Below are 21,597 nucleotides of genomic sequence, written 5' to 3' on the forward strand. Positions count from 1 at the left end.
AATAATAAATGGTAATTTTAATCAAAAGGTACATATTCAGTACATAAATGTTTACATAGGATTTCAACAAACTAAATAATAAAATATCATGTAAAACAGTTAATAACAGTTATTAAAGCGAGAGAAAAAAGAATAGTCTGGAAAGAAGTTACACGACAGACAAAGAGCACGAAACAATGAAGCATTGATGTATTTTTTTTTCGGTTTCATTAGTGGATCCATACAGTTTGCAAACATCACATTTTTTACGCCACTTTCGTTTTTTCATAGAGGTATAAAAATAATCTCAGCCAATCAGAAACCGCATTCTGTTCACAAACAATGGAAAAGTAATTACAAATACATAATATATTATATCTTAAGAACAACATTATTAAAGATTATTCCTATTTTGACCTGTTGCACGTCGAAATTCCTGTCTTATTATCTTTTCATAACATTTTTCAATCTGATTATGTACTATATGATTTCATCATTGTGTTTGCACCTTGAAGAAACATGACAGTTTCAGTACATCTCGGTCTCACTCTGGAAAACACAATGAAATCAGATAAATTACGCTAACCATGCTTATCGGCTCGACTTTGTGAGACTAAAAAGTTACAATTCTCAGCAGCGACAGCCGAAGGTATACCCGTGAGAAAAATGTGTTTGTCAATGAAACCATAGGTTGTAAAGGAGGTGTATTGTAACCATGTCATTCTAGAAAGAAAAATCTTGATTTGATAGTTTATTGAATAAAGCTTCAAATATATATAGTATACACATGTACATGTTAACACGTTAATTAATAATGTTTGTCAGCACACATAAACTGAATTAATTAATTCATTTGTGACGTAATGCCTATTCAATTGAAATTCTAGTTGTCTCCAATAATTATGTAAAGTTAGCTGAAACAAAGACATATTTACCTTTCGTCTGTGAGTTTTAACTGTTAAACGAAATACAAAGCATTGCTTTCATTCATATGATGTGATATGCGTTTTCTACTGAAACGCATATGTAGGCCTCATGTATGAGGTTATTTGTCTGAAGCAATGGATTTTGAGGTTTGCCAGTTTTATAGGAAATTTAATGCGAATACAATATCGTTCTACCTAAATTGTCATTAATACAAATCTGAATTCTTTTATTCTCACGTTTGTAACTACAACTAGTTTGAAAGCAAAGAAATTTCACAAACAACAAACATATGAATGAATCATGTCAATACAACAACCATAGAACATTCATTTATTGCTTTTCCAAGCCCACTTTCATCCATCCAGATTCATCAATATACAACATCCAGGCACTACGTTGATTGACGTAAAGGCTTATACGCTCACCTAAGACTGTCTGCTGTATAAACTATACATATCCCCTGGAGAGTGTTACTTATAAGGAACCTTTAATACTCTATACCAGGGAACACTACCCATTGTCAATATGTACGTGGTAATGTTGTTTGTCTTGATTCTGGGGACAGAGCTTCTCGACAAACCCACCCCATCCTGGTGGCAACAACAGACGTCAATAGGCTGTTTACAACGTATCGGCCCTATTCACAGCGTACCGGTCTCTACTGAACCAGCGATGTCGTATGACAATCTATCTGTTTACAAAATTTACAAACAACTTTATATCATATCAGAAAATAAACAATAATAACAACCATGTACTATATTTGAATAACAATGAAAATGAAAATAAATGAAAACAATGTGTCCATTCCGATCAGCACATTGCAGGAGAACCATCTATTGGGCAAACGATTAATGGTAACAATTCCGCTCTGATTCCTTGAATTCAACCCTGCAAAATATATCAGTTTTTCTCTTTGCAAATTATGGTTCAGGGGAGATAACTCGTAAGTATTAACGTTTTCGTCTGGATGTTGATTATCACAGCTTATGAATGTACAAAACGCGAGTTGATTCAACATATATTCGTCTACCTCATATTGCTTAGGGAAGCCTATCGAGACAAAACGACAGAAAGATATAAATAATATATACACATATATATATTAATGTGTGTAAATTCCCTAGAAATATATTTCTATCTACGTATTTCTCCAAATCTTAATTTAGTACTCAAAGTTTCTAATTTGTGGAGATAAATTTTGCAAAATACTTGACACTTTTGCCAGTATTTCTCGTTTTATTCCCGAAACAATGTCAACAGCAACATAGAATGACACCGAGATAATGTTATTTATCGGATCTTGACGTCAATTACGTCGTTACTTAAGTAGTGTTAAAGCAGATTATCCACAAAACGTCATATCCAGCGCCTCATTTACCTGATAAGGCACAACTATTGATACAAAAGTATATTATAATATAAATTTTGACATTATCATGTTCGGATTAATTTGATATTGAATTATATCCTACTTCTTGTTAGTCCCTACTATATGTAAATGCAATTTTCAGAAATCATAATTACGCATGCATCGAATGATATACGCAATCTCTTTTATCAACTCAACTACGTTTCAGGCATGTTTCTACTTTTCAATTATAGTTCCACTAGGTATGTTTTCCCTGATTTTCAGAATTGTTAAATTATAAACAGAATTGAACTTTTTCGAAACAGCTAGCATCATATGAGGGCGGATGACAAAGGTAAAACAACACAAATAATGAAAAGCAGAGGAACAACGAAAGAAGCAAGGAAGGAAAGACATGATAGGAAAGAGAAGGTTAAGGTAAAGATTTAAAGTGTTGTGATGGGGGAAGTTCGATTATGTTCCCGTCAAAGTTCACTAGATAAAAGACGTGAGCGAATTCAGCCCCGATCTGTCAGCTGGCACACGGCATGTCTAATACTATCGCAACTCAAGTCATGCCAGGTTTCCGTATTCTGTTGCAAAATGCCACAATCCTCGTTATTGATGTTGTCAGGTTCATTCGAGCCCCAAATAGCATTCAATACTACATCTCCAGGCCCCCAAACCCATTCGCCTTCCACAGCCCTGTCGTTTGCAGCAAGCCAGATAACCGGTATTCCTGTAAATAAGATAATTGTTATGACCAAATGCACTCGACATGAACACTGAATTGTGTTTGATATTGACTAAACAACAGGCACTTGTGGACATGATTATGATGTTTTTAATTTAAAGTTACATTATAGACTAGTAAATTATTGTATTACAATCGCATGCTTATTTTGTTTGGTTTGGTTTGGTTTATATTGTTAACGTCCTATTAACAGCTAAGGTCATTTAAGGACGGCCTCCCGTGCGTGCGAAATGTATGCGTGTGATGAGGAGGCTGTGGTATGTTTGTGTTAAGTCTCCTTGTGATAGGCCGGATCTTTTGCCGATTTAGAGTGCTACCTCACTGAAGCATACTGCCGAAGACACCCAGCAGCACACCCCACCCGGTCACATTATACTGACAACGGGCGAACCAGTCGTCCCACTCCTAATTTGCTGAGCGCTAAGCAGGAGCAGCAACTGCCATTTTTAAAGACTCTGGTATGTCTCGGCCAGGGGACAGAACCCAAAGCCTTCCTCACAGGGGCGAACGCTCAACTAAAGGCCAAAAGTGAGGCTTTGTCAAGGGAGACATTAGGAAGAAGAAAGTTGTTAAGAAAGAAGAGAAAAGATAAGATCCCAAGTTTAGTCGCCTCTTACGATCATGCAATGGGGGTAGCAGGTATGCTTATTTTGTAAAAAAAAAATATCGTACCTCGGCCTTATAAATACGATTTTTTACAAATTAAGCATGCGATTGTAATACAATAATTTACTCGTCTATAATGTAATATTTAAATCAAAAACAACATAATCATGTCCACAAGTACCTGTGATTTATATGATATACTCGAAACAACTTATTGGTTTTATTGTACAGTACGAGGAGGGTGATTTGGTACTCAAACGCTCACAGCGCGTTTGCGCCCGTCGAGCGATGGGGATTAAAACCCCGCTGCAATCCCGCGCAAGCGATGTCGCTGCGATCCCGCTCACGCAGCGATTCCGCTCTGACACTGTAGGCAGCAAACCCGCTCAACCAGCGATTCAGCTCCGGAAGGCCTGCAAACCCGCTCAGCCAGCGATCCCGCTCCGGCGGGCCAGCAAACCGCTCAGCCAGCGATCCCGCTCCGGCGGGCCAGCAAACCCGCTCAGCCAGCGATCCCGCTCCCGTAACGAGTCGTAACATGGACACAAGAAATCCTGCAATATTTTTTTTTTTTTTTTTTAATATAACGATGAATAAGAAGGAACTCATATTTATTTCATCAGAAACGTTCGCAGAATGTAATGTAACGTTTACAAAATGTGTTTCGTATTCACTTGCTTGAGTTGTTTTCTGCTTGTGTAAGTATCAAATCAAGAGTAATTTGGTAGCGAAAGTAATGAAGTTAAGTTAAACAAAAATACATTTTATGGATCTTACAGTATAATCATAGAAAAATGTTAAACACAAAGTTGTTTTTTAAATAACATCTTGTATCTAACAATGTTCATACGGAGAGTAGCATAGTGCAAAATGCAAATGTTGATCTAATTTTAATTAGATTGAGTATTCTGATACATTTCTAAGTTGTTTTGTCTTTTTGGTGTACATACAGTACATGTACATGTTAGCTGGATCGTATGAAAGAGGAACATGACGCGATTTGGCCTGTTTCGACGTAAAGGTGACCATTTCCAAATAAAAAATAGTTCTCAGATTTGATATTCGCTGGTGTCAATAACATTGGGGAAGACGTAGTTGATGAAATATTTAAGTTTGGATGTCAATTAGACTAACTACATGAAAAATAGGAAACAAAACCATCAGTTATGCAGCATACGGAAGATTAAGAGATCAAACCACCAACATTTATCTATTTTGCATACCTATGTACATATCCACAAGTTGCGAAGCTTACAACGATGACAACTGAGCAAAATATGAGTGCAGTATATATGTATAAGGTGATGTAGATTCGCAATAAGTCACATGATATTTCGCATGTACTCTAGTTAAGCTCTCGCTAGCGCTGTGTGCGAACAATCATTTATCTTATATATACATTTGTTCGTGGTATATCCACTTAAAGTATCGTAGTTACATTTGTGTATGTATGATATATTAAAATAAAGAAGGCAATTAGTTCTGTCCTTGAAACATTTTCTTTGATATAGGCAGGATTTGAAATGTGGTCGAATTGTTCGATCGCCAGCCGTTATGTAGCCATGCCCGTCTGAGTTACCTACAAATGTATTCAATGCTCGGTAAACGTCGTAGTATGCACAATGCACGCGCAATGTACAGGGTACCGAGACAGTTTTTCGACGTCTGGCGATGGACAGTATACACTGATACATGTAGACTTAGTTTGTTGTCCAATCCATTCATATATATATAATATTTATGTAATTCTCTGAATGAAATACTTGAAATGAACTGTGGTCATCCTTATCATTTACGTAAGCTGAGACGGTAAAATGTACAGTATTGTAAACTTATTAATCTGTATATCACCCGTTTGATAGGTAACCAGTCTTGCCATTTTTCATAAAATGAAAACACCTTCGTTTTGAACAACCGGACCCATCACGTATGTCTCATATATAAATTATACATGTACATGTACATTTGTATGTGCTTGTTGAAACAAATACGTGTACATGATTTATTACGGATAATGTTGTTATTATGATTAGTATTGTGTGTATATATATGTGTAAATTGCGGCACGTATGGGTAAAATATCCAAGTTCGTCCTTATTAAAGTAATATGAAGATCAACAGATAAGTGTATCACGATATCGATCTATCGGATCAAATCCTATTGGCTTAACATCTCGTCAATAAGATGTGTTGAAATTTAAAAAATGGATACTGAGTGTTCTATTTTCTTATGAAACCTAACACAAATATTTACCCTGATTTTTTATTTAAACATATTTTTATTGTAATTTATATATATGTAAGAGATTGGGCAAAAACAACCTTTCCCGACACAAGTATACAGAAAAAAATACAGCAAGATGGCATAATATAATATTTTAATATAATATTATTTTTAACATGTTTACAAATTGGTTTAGCGGGGGAGAGAGAGAGAGAGAGAGAGAGAGAGAGAGAGAGGGGGGGGGGGGGGGGGGATTTATAAAGATATAGTGAAAGTAATTGCTCTTATTTCAATGCATGTGTATACATATGTATCTTGATATGTTGCAACCATTAAACCAATACGTACATATTATAAATGTATAACTTTCAACAATACAAATTACGTACCTGATTTAAATCTGAAATATATATATGATTTAAGAATGATTAATACAACTATCATCGCATACGGATTTAACGGGTTTTACTTCCGCTATTACGGCCTCAAAAGGAAAACGGCAGGTGCCTTATTCTAAAAGACCTAAATGTAAGAGGTGAGATACAGGTAGACTAGTAAATATGAAGCATAGGCTAAATCCTTATGTAACAACATTCTGCCCACAGGTAAAAAAAAAAAAGCCATAGGGGTCCGATGGGGTCACTGCGATACAGGTATACTCGCTATTGTAATCAAAATCTGTGATTAACAGATGTTAACAGCAGGTGAAAACATTTATATAACGGTAATTACACTGCACACGGCTGGTATTTGTCCTGTGTATAGAGGATTTATCTATATCACTTTGATTAACTCCAATCATGATTTGTAAATGACGCGATTTTAACCACGTGGTCTCAATACACACAGTTTTATTTGGATACTATAACACATGCAAATGTGTTACATGAGGAACATTAACATTGTATCACACTTACATATATATTAATAAACAATCCAGTTACAAAAACATAATATTCATAGGATTATATTACATACATGTAATCAAAGAAGAGATTTTTTAGAAGAAAAAAAGACAAACCATTTAGAACTGCGTTTATAATTAAGACCTTTTAACAGACCTTTTAGTTTAGTTTTATTTAGATTTGAGCGGTAATAATTTAGAATATGTAATTTCTTTGCAAATTTTCAATGATTGCGTTTTTACAGGAAAACAGATAATGATACTCATTTCCTACATTTTCTAAAGACAAGGTTCATATCTTCTCCTGAAAAACTTTGTTACCTACCAGTTTCAATGGAAAATTCTCACAAAAAGAAAGAATATTGGACTACACACACAATCATTCTGTGGTCTATATAGTTTAAACTATATATTTTATTTGACTATTTCCATTTAATAGTATATATACAACATAAAGATATACATACATACGTATATACTATAATGCTCTGTCTTGTAATCGAAGTCCGTACTACATGTATTTCTTTGCTGGCAAAAAGAGATCGGGAAGGCAATCGATTATCCTTTACTAAAGTGTTCGATATCTCACATAATAATTTTGTACCAGGCTGCTAAAATGGTAACAAATTTTTTCAATTATTTATTAGTCATGCGAGTATACATCTCATCAACATCATAAGATTACAAAAAATATCATTCAAGTCAGCTCGAGTAGAGCAATGCACTTATGACGATTTATTTTCTGATAAGAATTTTTAGAAAGTAATTAAATGATTAGCTACTATAGTTGGGAAACTAACTCAAACTATTAGCACTGATTTCGATATCTACCGGTAATATACATGTAAGTGTATGTCCGTGATATCAGCCATGCAAGAGATGTCCCCGATGGACACATAAATAATGATAGTAATAAAAACACAATATCTTTAGGCCGTGTATTTAAAACTACGAAATGTTCAAATAAATGTAAAGTTTATGAAACTTACTACAGAAATTCAAAGATAATTTTCTCAAACAGACATGTTGCTAGCTAAATACTTCAAATGTCTGCGTAAAAATAAGTCGAGATCAAAATAACGAGCCCCTTATGTGGCCTCTCCGACGTCATGCACAAAACGCTATCTATACAAAGGTCAGTTAAATGAGAATTGTAATAATGCTGCCGTGGACATGTGGCTTATTGTCCACTATTAAATGGTTACTGGATTGAGCACATTTCCGTGTTCCCCATATCCAACTCGAGGTGCACAAAAATTCTGACCAAGATCCGACCGTCCTAAGGACTCTAGAAATGATGACAAAACCGCCTTTTGACCCGTCCCCATTCCGTAAGAATGAAATAATGCTACTGCGGACACTTGGTTCATTGTCCACCATTAACCGGAATGATTACCTTACCGTTTTCCCAAAGAAGGCGGTCACCAGTTAGCAGCCACATGATACATTTACAATATATTGACTCAGCTCCTAACACTCAATGACGACTATATCCAATATTACTGAATTTATGACTCGTGAGTGATCTTTCACATACATGAAAATAGTCTATTTGAACTTTAATAACTACAATATTTCCCTACAAATAGTTTTTATCAAAATTGGCTAAAATCAAGTACACTGTCATATTGTACATCATTGCAGATATTATTAAACTTATAACAACGATTTCATGAGCAATACATTACACATATGGATTTGTATCTCATAGTTGAGGTACATCATCCAATAAATACTTACGATGGACGATACAACTGAAAACATTTACATGGTAATAAAAGTATAATTGATCGACACCAGGCGGTTGAAAGTCTACTGTCATTACTGATTGAGCGGGTCCTATTCAATTCCGCTCGAGCGGGTCCGCTCCAAGTCCGCTCGAGCGGGCCCGCTACAAGCCCGCCCGGCGAGCGGGTCCGCTACTAGTTCGCTCAAGCCTGCTACAAAACCGCTCAAACCCGCTGCGAACCCGCTCAAGCCCGCGCCCGAACCTGCTGCCAATCCACTCAAAGCCCGCTCAAAACCCACGGCAATCCCGCTGCAAACCCGCGCAAATTCTGAGCGGAGGGCTGCGCGGGTCAACGCTCTGTGAGCGTTTGAGTACCAAATCACCCTCCTCGTACTGTATATTAAATAGCAAACGCGCACATTTCGATTTTGACAATTTCTTTTCGTTTCCTTTCCACTGTCAGCATGTGAAAAGTGGTATACATATACACTTGTGAATTCACTGTACGGTGACTTTGATTGAAAAGAAAACATAATATACAGCTACATCAAACAATAACTAACAAAACGGGAATTCACCTGACTGGGGCTATACAAGGGAAAAATTAACTTAGTATTAAACCATCAAACCCATATCTGTATTTCTGATCTTACCACGTTTTGTCATTTCCGATACGAGAAAAGCGTTCTCTTCAGCGTTGTCAATTCTCACAAGGGTGGCATCGCTTGAGTTGCAAAATACCTGTATAATACAATATTAAAGTAGATAATGATATGAATCATGTACAGCAGCGTTTAAGACTAACTTAAAATAGTTATATGGCTACCATTTATCAAATGCTGAAAATAAGGGTGTGTGTTGTTGTTGTTGATTTCTGGGTATCGTTTCACAAAGCTTCGTAACTTACGAACGTTCGTAAATATTTACGAAAAAGTTACGCAAAACTTACGAATTTCGTAAGTGCGTTTCACAAAGATGTTCGTAACTTTTTTCGTAACTTACGTCAAAATCATACGTTCTCCCGGTAAAAATATACCACTCTCTAACTTGGAGGTAAAAAAGGACGACACTTCTGGGGTGAAAATTGTACGCCGGTCCTATTCCCGGGTCACGTACACAGACTATGAACTTTATTTTGTTCTACCAAAACAACCGTATTATTGATAGAAGATCATTTTTTCTATAAAATTCCAATTCTTATTGTTTATCATGCGTTAAAACAAACAGTAACAACGCAATTTTCACAGATTTTGCTCAATGCCCAAAGACATACATAATGTTCTTAAAATAGACCATATGTTGGCACAGTCTGCGAATATACGTACACTTAGTTTCATGACAATGTGTATTTTGCCGGCACCCTCCTCGACTTTCAAAACCCTGTTTCAACCTCGAAACAATCGCTCACAAGGCATAGTCGTTCTCTTATGCTAATTTGTAAATGAGAACGACGTCATTTTCTGTTCAAAAGGGCATGCTTGCGCACGATTTTAAATTGTTTTCGTAAGTTACGACAGGGTTGATATGGCTATAGTGATCGGTGACTTGTATGTGTATACATGTGTGGGTGGTGTGCGAGCTTGACTGTGTGAGGAGAAGCGTCTGAGCGACCCCGCGCATGCGTAGGAGACATTCGGGTGACAGACCTGCAGACAGCTGACAGCTAACACGGACCAGAGCGCTATACCTACGTTATCGACTCAACCGCCTATATCTACCAAAGCGCAAGTACTAGGTAAGTGCTTCAATGGTGTCAGAAGTGCTTGAGCTACGCCAGGACGGGTTATATTGAATTTTTGATTCATATTTCTCACTTTACAAAAGTCAGAATTGTATCGGTATTGTTGCACGTGTTTGCATTCTGACAAACGGCGGGAAAGATAAAACTTTCTAAGTTTTATGTCCGTGAGAGTTCTGTATACAATTTAAATTGATTTTTAATTGATTTATATTGAATTTTCATGCAGATTTACTCCCTTGTTATATGCTTTTTGTAATAAAACAACTTTAGCGAACTTTGTTATTTACGGTGCAGTGTTGAACATTGACACTTCGTGGGAAACAATGCCGTTTAAAATAAAGGAGATGATACAATGTCTACCAAGGATTGGAATCAAAAGGGCGAGAAGGTTGGTGTACTTGAGGGAAACAGAGGGGGCAATAACCTCTGATACTTTAAGTAGAGTTCTGAAGGCAGACCCCAGTCAGGACCTTTTAAATCTTATAGATTTTGAGGTAAGGCCAGCTACATTACAGGTCCCTGACGCGGGATTTATAGATATGATAGGCATACATCGTTGGAATCCCTCGGGCCCTACATCTGTCCCTATGTTACAACCACATGTTGGAACAGAAATCTTAACCCCGGAAAAAATCAACCAGAACATAATGAGGCCAGACAGCAGTATGTTCTCAGATTTGGTTAGGGGTGCGAGGCAGGGAATGGAAACAGGGTCACCGGGTGCAAAATGTAAACCCAATGAGGATAAGGGTTATAGCTGGGAAAGGACGGGATGGACGTTTGATTCAAAACTACGACCTTCTCACACAGAAACATCAAAAACAACAAGACATTTTAACAAGGACTGTCTACTTAAGGAATCCTCGTCATCGGGAGAGAGCAGTGTTGCAGATTTGGAGAGGAGACTACCGAATCTGCGTATGTCAACTGACAACAATTTGATTTTTAATCAAACCAAGCAGGAGCCTTCATCCAAGTCTGACAGGAGTCTCAAACAGGAGCTATTATCAGCATCTTTGTTCAAGTCTGGTATATAAAAAGGTAACTGATTGAGCAGCATGCTCAACAATTAGAATTAATTTCGCGGTTGGAGCATGCAGCATCTGGATCTCTGTCTAGGACAACAAAGCGGTCTTGTAGATCAATTAAGCAGGAGGATGTCAACAAAGAAAAAGGACATACTGATTTATCTGCTAGGCCTTTTAGGTCTATTAATAAGGGTAAGTCTGATGTAAAACCTACACTGTCCATTTCTAGGATGTCCATGGAATCCGGTATGCAGGGTCAGACAGATCGGTGTTCTACATCAGCATCTGTCGACACCAGGTCCCTGTCTCACACCAGGTCACTGAAGGGTCATAGAGGTGACCGATACTCTAGATACCGTCGCCAGTCACCTAGGACTACAACCTCGCATGGTAAGTCTGAAATCCAGGATTCGCGTACGCGTAAAGGTTCCAGAGACTCTCGATCAGAGTTCAAGGTCACGCGCGCGAAAGGGTCAAGGTCGGACAAACACCAAAGGTCGCGATCGAGGTCATCAAGGTCGTCCTCGCCAGAGGGGAGGTACTTATCTGACAAAAGTCAGCATAAGAAACAAAAATCCTCTAAATCGCGATATCACAAAAGTAAGCGCGAGGGAAAAAAAGTCAAAATTATACTTTAGTTCTTCGAATGATTCCTCCAACAGCAGTTCTGAGGAAGGAAGTCTGGAGCGGTGTTCTAAATCGCGAAGGGGTAACCCAACAAAGTTACCCAAAAACCTAAAGTATGATGGGAAAACAAACTGACTGTCCTTCAAACAGAAGTTCGAGAGCTTCAGGTCTGTTCTACGGTGGTCAGATACTGAGAGCAGGGATTATCTTATCTGGAGCCTCGATGGTAAAGCCTTAGACTTCATAACCACTAGTATGGGTACTGCCGGCTCATATAGAAGAATAATGAGGAGGCTAGAAGGACGATTTGGTGCCAAGGAGCTGAAGGAAACCTCTAAAGCTAAGTTTCATCAAGCCCAACAGAAGCCGGATGAATCACTGGAAGACTGGGCTGATAGAGTGATGACTTTGGCTACACCAGCATTTAGAGATTTGCCAGACAAGTATGCTCATCGGGAGGCAATCTCGAAATTTTGTCAGGGTTGTGTGGACAAAGAGGCAGGGAAGCACGCTTGTTTTGCTAACCCTGGAACCATGGAGGCGGCCCTGGACAAGGTAAATCAGCACCAATACATCACTCAGGCTGTGGACGGCAAGTCTTAAAAGAAGGCAAAAGATGAAGTTACCATCAATGCCTTGGAGTCCCTGTCGCAGGCCAAGGTAGAAACAATGATAGAGAAGGCTCTAAGTCGTTTTACCGACAAATTCACAAAGGCTAAGGAGGACAGGAAGGATAAGACAACAAAATCTTCTAACAGCGCCTGTTTCTTTTGTAAGAAAACTGGTCATTTCAAGAAAGATTGCGACAAGTATAAGAAATGGCTACAAAAGAAAAAGGATGGGGATACAGATAACTCCACACCAGATTTAAACACCAAAGGTTCAGGTGTGTAGGCCAAACCCCTGAGCCAGGACAAGATGGCCGTCCAAAAGGAACAGAGTCTTCTAGACTCTCTCAGCCAGAAAAACCTGCTGTTGTGGCGTTACACGCACTTCAGGCTACGAAGGTTTGTGGGACTTTTAGTCCCAATTCAAGTACTGGGACACCCCGTCCCACTAAAGATTATGGGACAACCCGTCCCACTAAGGATTATGGGACAACCCGTCTCATTAATGATAATGGGACTTTTAGTTCCAATTCAAGCATTGGGACACCAGGTCCCACTAAGGATAATGGGACACCCCGTCCTAATAAGGACATTGGGATATCCCGTCCCAATAAGAACATTGGGACACTTAGTTGTAGTAAGGACATTAGGTCTAACGGATCAAACAAGGACCATGGGACTTCTAGTCTCAAACAGGATACAGCTTCAGATGTGGAGATAGTACAGGTATTTAGGGTACGTCCAGGATCATCATCCATACCGATAATCGTCGGGGACGTCCCAATCACAGCAAGGATGGACTCTGGAGCAGAGATAACTATTCTGTCAACAGCAATATATGATTGGGAAAAAAACCACGCAAGGTGAAGGATGTTATCATGTATATGGCGGACCAGGATTCGGCTAAGAACGGCTTCATTATTAAACCTATCTGTATGAGACTAGGGAATCACTCATTCCAACACCGAGTTTATGTAGCACCAATAAACGAGGAAATGTTATTGGGTCATGATCTTCTTCACCACAGGGGAGCGATTCATGACATGCAGACAGACACACTCATTCTAGAGGATGAACGGATTCCAATCTCTACAAAATTTAGGGATGATAAGCCTGTAGTCGCCAGAGTCACAACTACCACACGAATTGTTGTACCTCCTAACTCTGTAGTAAGAGTGTCGGGGAAAATGGATTGTTCGTTGAACGACTACTTTATTGAAGCTTTCAACGATCTTGGTTTATCCGTCCCCCGTACGGTGCGGAATTCCAATACAGCTCCTGTAGTATGTTTAGTCAACCCAAGCAACAACTTTAAAACAGTTAAGCAGGGACAAAGCAATGCTAATGCATGTGAAGTGGACAAGATACTTCAGGAATCCCATACCCAATCAGTGAGTATCCATAGCAGAAATTCTGATCCAGAGGCAACTAATGTGGACAGGAAGTTCAGCAAAGAGGCAACTAATGTGGACCCAGAACTTGTCAAGGGGATTTCTAATCCCGAAGTCCATGAGGTATTGCTACCGGACACGGTGGTACAGGAGTTACCGTCTCATTTGAGGACCGTATTTGAGGACTCCACCAAGCATCTTACAGCAGATCAAGCTACACAACTCAAGTGCCTGCTGGGCAACTACAGCGGAGTGTTTGCGGAAGCTGATTTTGACTTGGGAAGTTTTACGGAAATCGAACATCAGATTGACACAGGGGATGGCTAAACCGATTAAACAGTTAATGCGGTGTACTCCAGCCTGTTTTGTAGGACACATTTCCTTTACCCCTCGTGGAGGATTGTTTAGACACCCTGGCAGGTAGTGTTTTGTTTTCTAAACTAGACGTCAATTCTGCCTACTGGCAGGTAAAGATCAACGAACCAGACCGTAAGAAAACAGCATTTTTGACAAAGTATGGGCTGTTTGAACACGTTAGGATGGGATTTGGATTAACAAATGCACCAGCAACATTCTCTCGTGTCGTCAATCTGATACTTATGGGACTAACTTGGAAAACCGTGTTGGCCTTTTTGGACGACATTTTGGTTTTAGGTAGTAGCTTTGAGGATCATCTGAGAAATCTCTCGCAGGCATTAGAACGATTCAGGACCTATGGTATGAAACTTAAGCCAAGGAAATGTCTATTCTTCCAACCGGAAGTAGAATTCTTAGGAAGGATGGTCAGTTCAAATCAAATTGCAGTAGCTGACAAGGACACAAGTGCTGTAAGGAACTGGCCAACTCCAACTTGCAGTAAGGATGTTGAAAGGTTTCTTGGGTTTGTAAACTACCATAGAACGTTCATAAGGGACTTAGCGGAAATTGCACACCCTCTCTATGGATTAATAAATTCATAAATTTCATGTCCGTTCAGATGTTATTATTGTAATTTAGGTCACTTGTGCATATGTGCACATACTTTTCTGATGTGTCCCATTTCTAACCAATATTGTGTTTTTGATAATGGATAGATCTAAATATACATACATTATAGAGTATGAAATCGGGACACATTCTTATTTTAGGGGCTGCTGCTACATCAATTTGAAAACGCAAATATTCAATGCACCCAGTAAAATAAAAAACATAAAATATCACATTTGTACATCACATATAATACTGATTCTATGCAATGATATTGAACTAAATCCAGGGCCTCAGTGTAATCTTGAAATCTCTCATCTTAATGTCCGATCACTCAGAAATAAAATAGGTATTATTGAGGCAGAACTACAAGATAATGATATATTATGTCTAACAGAAACTCATCTTACCCCTAATATCACAGACTCAGAAATCACCATTAACTCCTATTCTGATAACATCCATAGACTTGATAGGAAAACGGGACTAGGGGGAGGAGTAATCATTTATTATAAAAACACTGTACATACTATTAGAAGACTGGACCTGGAGAATGATGATAGAGATGATCTGGGTTGAAGTTGTCATTGATAAAAAGAAGATATTATTAGGTTGTATATATAGACCTGAATCGAATGTAGAATATTGGAATAAACTTTACCATGTTCTTGATAATGCCTGCAGTACCACCATGGACATTATAATAACAGGTGACATAAACATTAATATGCTAAACATTTCTGGAAACCACCACTTAAGTAGACTACTAGCAAAATATAACTTAGCTAGTCTAATTAAAGAACCAACAAGGATCACAGAAACCACTGCCACTGCTATTGATATACTCTTCTCCAACAATATAAATCTAATTAAAAATTCTTCAGTGAAAACACCAATATGCAGTGATCATTCAATTGTTCATTTTACTTGTTCAAATTCTGTATTTAAACATAAAGCCTACAAGAAAAAAATATTAATTTATGATGATGCAGATTTTGACCAAATAAACACAAACATAAATAACATTAATTGGGATATATTAGCAAATAATTTGGACTCTAATGAATTTAATAACCATCTAACGGATATCATAAACAAACAAATAGATGAATGTATCCCCAGTAAAATTATAACCATACGTCCGAATGACAAACCCTGGATGAGAACCAATATAAGGCAAAAAATCAGACAACGCAACAGATTACACCATAAAGCTAAAAATACTAACTCTGAAACAGATTGGGCTAATTTTAGACATACAAGGAATGAAATTGTAGATCTAATAAGGGATGCCAAAAGAAATTACTATGATAACTTGCAAAAATCTTTACATGATAAATCTATTCCTGCTAACAAGTGGTGGAAAATAGCTAAGTCAGTAATGAACTGTAATAATATATCTAATAGTTTACCTCCGCTATGTGATAATAACACTGTTATCCATCATCCATTTGATAAAGCTGAATGCTTAAACAATTATTTTTGCTCAATATCTACATCCACTCCTAACCTTGAACCCCCTGATCCACCTGATAATAACTTTCCATTTAGAATAGAAAATATCACTATCACTGAACAAGATATTAAAGATCAACTATTAACACTTAATGATAAAAAACCTCCTGGTCCTGATAACATTATACCAAAAATAATCAAACAATTAACCCCATCTCTAATACATCCTCTAACATTACTCTGCAATAAAACTCTTGAATCAGGTATTATACCATATTCTTGGAAAACAGCTAACATAAATGCAATTTACAAAGGGAAGGGATCAAATAGTGATGTTTCCAACTATAGACCTATATCTATCACACCATGTTTTAGTAAAATAATTGAAAAAGTTATTTTCAAATATTTGTTTAACTATATGAAAGACTGTGATATAATTACAAAGCACCAGTCAGGTTTTTTACCAAAAGACTCCACTATTAACCAATTATTAGAAATATATGATACTATTGTAAGTAACTTGGATAAAAATAATGAAATTAGATTTATCTTCTGTGATATCAGCAAAGCCTTTGATAGAGTATGGCATGAAGGCCTACTTTATAAACTAGAAACTTATGGTATTAAGGGGAAAGTACTACAGTGGTTTAAGAATTATCTCTCTGACAGGAAGCAAAGAGTCTCAACAGAAGGATTTTACTCAACATTCAAAAATATAAACGCAGGTGTCCCTCAAGGCTCTGTACTTGGTCCCTTTTTATTCTTAATATACATCAACGACATAACCGACTGTGTTCAAAGTAAAATTAAACTCTTCGCTGATGATACTTCACTGTATGAAATAATTAACAATAACCATATTGAAATAGCTGGAAAACTAACTAATGATTTAGATAATATAGATACATGGGCAAAAAATTGGGATATAAACTTCAATCCGTTAAAAACAGAATCAGTACTTTTTTCCAGAAAAAGGGAGATAATCAACCCTGATATCCTATTTGCTAATGATACAATCAACTGTGTCTTGGATCACAAACACTTAGGACTAACTTTTAGTAGCGACGGTAAATGGAACCATCATATAACAAATATCCACGATAAAGCATACAAAAGAATGAACATATTAAGATTACTAAAACATAAAGTTGATAGAAAAAGCCTTTTGACTATCTATATCTCGTATATAAGACCAATTTTAGAATACGGTGATGTAATCTGGGATAACTGTACAAACCAAAATAAAAACTACTTAGAATCAATCCAAGTAGAAGCGCTGAGAATAATAACAGGATTAAGAAGGGGGACATCTCATGATAAAGTATATACTGAAACTGGCATTGAAACTCTTGAATGTAGAAGAAAGAACCATAAACTTATATTAATGTACAAAATACTGAACAAAGAAACACCAAAATACCTTGCAGACATTGTTGAACAACACATTAATGATAACACATGTACACATGTTAGATATCCACTCAGGAATAATCGACTATTCAATCCTCCATTTTGTAGGACGGAAAATTACTCAAATAGCTTTTTCCCATCAACACTGAATGAATTTAACCAGCTAGATAGAGACGTATTAAATGCTAGTTCATTGAACAAATTCAAAACACTTATTAAATCTACAGGTAATAATAATAATAATAATAATAACACATTAGAGATAACTGATACTTTCAAGTATTACGAACTAAGAAAATATAACATACTACTCTGTCAACTAAGAAATAAAGCCTCAAACCTAAACTCTGATCTTCACAAAGATCATCTAGCTGAGTCTGCAGCATGTGCATGTAACTATGAAGATGAAAATATACACCACTTTATGTTTGAATGTCCCATATTTATTGATGCTAGACAACTTCTAATTCAGAACTTAGCACAAATAAACCATTTAGATGATCACAACCATTATAATGCTAGTACTCTTCTAAAAGGATGTAGTTTATGTAACACTAATGTCAACATAAATATTCTAAAATTTGTAACACAATATATACAAGAAACTGGAAGATTTAACATATAATCTAACATGCAATATATATCCCACCCATGCCCCACACTCCCACACACAAACACATATATTTTTATCAATTAGTAAAATTCATAGTAATTTAGTTATGCATATGTTATATATGACAATTCTATATTAATTCTGGGTAAATCTCAATTATATATATATGTAGCACATACAGTACCCTGCAAGCAATATAACATTATGCAAATGGGCAAGATTGGACTGGATGGAAGTTGTCATAGTATTATTAAGTTATATAAAGTAACAAATTTCCTAAAATAATTAAGGGTAGATTGATAACACTTTTGACTACTCCAGTTCTTTTTTTTTTTTTTTTTTTATATGTAATATGTATTAGCAAAAATGTGTATAACATAGTTGTTGATGAATTCTCATACATCTTTTAGGGTGACTGGTCAATGTGTTTTAACACGGGGACTTTATAGGACCTGCAGCCCAAGGAAGTAATGTATGAAAATTCTATCAACAAATATGGTGTACAGACAATACCTAAATTCATATAATTTGACTCAATTTATACACACCAAAAAAAAAATCTACCTGGAGTGATATATACTTCATTATTTAAATTATACTCTAATCTACTGTTAATTTGTGATTTGGCAATTGTATGTATCAACTACGTAAATTAATATATATATTCATATATATGTTCATGTTAATATATATAAAATTATGTATACTACTTCTGTTATATTCGAGATTAAAAAATTGTTACCTGTATATATGTTTATATGGAGATGACTTAAATAGGCTATGCCTGATGTCAGATCCATTTGTCGAATTAAATGACAATAAAATGTGTTGAAATTGAAAAAAATAAATTCATGTGGGTGATAAGTCATCAGGAGGCCTTCGAGAGACTAAAGGAAATTCTCACGCAACCACCAGTATTGGCTCTACCCAATAATACGGATCACTTTATCCTGGACACTGATGCTTCAGACGTCGCTATTGTGGGAGTACTAAGTCAAGTGCAAGGAAATGAGGAGAAAGTAATTGCTTTTAGCAGTTTTTTTCTAACAGCAGAAAAGAAAAATTACTGCACCACACGTAAGGAGTTGTTGAGCATAGTCAGGTTCACTCGACAGTTTAAACACTACCTATTAGGTAAACAGTTTACCGTCCGGACAGATCATTCAAGTCTTACTTGGCTCTTACGGTTGAAGGAACCACAGGGACAACTGGCACGATGGATGGAGGAGCTTGCACAGTATCACATGATCGTCAAGCATAGGTCAGGAGTTAAGCACGGAAATGCGGATGCACTCTCACGAGTTCCGGACAGTCTTACTCCGTGCCCATCATATGTGGCAGGCATAAAGCCTGAGATGTTACCGTGTGGATGATGCCGTTACTGCAGAAGAGCTGACCGGCAATGGGGAGAATTTACCCAGGAAGTGGACGAAGCAATTGGTCTGTCCATGCAGTCGCAGGCGGGAAGGTCCGTATTTTATCCGGAGGGTGCGGAAATTATCTCTCATCAGGATGCACGTGGCAAACCGGTTATGGATAAAGTGGCTACCGTGCGTAGAGATAAACGAGTGGATCTTCTGGATGTTTCAACCAGACCAAGGGACTGTAGGAAAGGAAACCAAGGGTTTACTACAGATAAAGGGTCTAGTGTGGTGAAAGGTACCTTGCACTCGAATACATCAGTGGCAACAGTACATGTAGATCTGAGTTGTTTTCTAAACAACATATCAGACAGTCACTTGGGACTTAATGACGATGGTTCTAGCTTCGATATTGAACTTCAGAATAACGCTTTGCATGTTCAAACATGTATTGTTAGATAGGCGAAAGAGGCTACAGCGGAGGAGCCATCTTGCTGGGGTTTCACATTGGTTAAGGCGGAGGACACAGATGAATATGTTTCTGGATTGACAAGGAACATTAAGCAAGCCCACCGGGTAGCTAGGAAAAACCTCAGGTCGTCGCTTAAGCGAATGAAGCGAAACTACGATTTGAGAGTTTTACTGGGGCCATACACAGAAGGGGATATAGTCTATCTTTTAGATACAGCGGTTACCAAAGGTAAGTGCAGGAAACTATGCTCTCCATGGAAGGGTCCTGGGATCATCATAAAGAAGATTACGCCATATCTCTACAGAGTTAAACTGAGGAACTCAATGTTCATGGCTAATCATGACAGGATGATGCCTTGTAGGGACAGAAAGATACCAGCATGGATTACAGCATACAAAGCACAACCTGTGGGAGATAACAACCCCGCTAGGGATCTTGAGGAAGATACAGAGGAATACTGTATCTGTAGGCAGCCATGGACCGATCAATTTATGATCCAGTGTGATCATTGCTCGGAATGGTTTCATGGATCCTGTGTCAATATCACGGCTACAGACGCGTTGGACATTGACCGGTACAAATGTAAAACGTGCTGTGAGATTTAGGATGAGGATATGCTTTTCTGTGTTTCAGATATGGTCGACAATACATTTGATGTTGAGGTTGACGGACTTTTAGCCCGTGGTCTCTACCATCCCTCTGTGAGGGACTTGGCGGAGAGACTAGCCTTGGCATTGTCTCGCCAGCAGGAAAGGTTGGAGGACCTGCTACGAAGGATGGCGTTACTGGTATGGGACAAGCTGGACCATGCCAGTGGAAGAAGAGCCAGAAGTACCGCCGCTGGCTCATGGACTTGGCAAAGGCTCTGGACACCCTCCAGATGGTGGACAGGAACTGGATTCAACGAAATGTATGGGAGCTCCCATGCAAATCGGCCAAACCCGTTCAAGATCACCATACTGGGGATATGACGCGGGATATCCGATTGGCAGATAATCCAGCGTTAGAGTGCCATCGGGAGGGTGTAGGTGGGGGAACAAAGGACCAGGAGGAAGTACTGGATCTGTTGGAAGAGAGCCCAATGGAGTTTAGCCTTTCTATTCCGAAGGCTTCAGCACCTTCACCGGAGACCAGGAAGACTCTCTCTCTTTCTCCAGACCCACCAAAACTGATGGAAGCACTGCCCAAGTGGTCCCCCATCAAGGCCCCGAGGAGATTGTCACGCCCAGAAAAGACCTCAACGACTTCTAGCCCGCGAGGAACACTCGAAAGCTTGGAAGCGTCTGGAACTTCTAGTTCCCAGCATGGATCAACCCAGCTGAAGAGTGTGGTGAGAACTTCTAGTTCTCTGGGGAAGAGGCAATTTGGACCCGTATCTGCGGCGGCAGGGAGTAGCGACAAGAAGGACAAGAGGGGAGGACACCCGCCGGCTAACCAGTCTCCATCCGGAG

The 21,597-nt window shown here is 38.0% G+C and overlaps 1 protein-coding gene across 1 annotated transcript in view; it reads right to left on the reverse strand.

Annotated features, from left to right (window-relative positions):
• The window catches only part of LOC117330708 (aggrecan core protein-like), a 40,350-nt gene continuing 18,753 nt past the window's right edge, over nt 1-21,597 (reverse strand). Inside the window, exons 4-5 of the mRNA XM_033889161.1 lie at nt 9,128-9,215; nt 1-2,996 (exon numbers count right to left, since the gene is read on the reverse strand). Coding sequence (XP_033745052.1) covers nt 2,776-2,996; nt 9,128-9,215 — 309 coding nt within the window. The 3' untranslated portion in view covers nt 1-2,775. The remainder of the gene's footprint in view (nt 2,997-9,127; nt 9,216-21,597) is intronic.

Source organism: Pecten maximus, chromosome 7, assembly GCF_902652985.1.
Source record: "Pecten maximus chromosome 7, xPecMax1.1, whole genome shotgun sequence".
Lineage (NCBI taxonomy): Eukaryota > Metazoa > Mollusca > Bivalvia > Pectinida > Pectinidae > Pecten > Pecten maximus.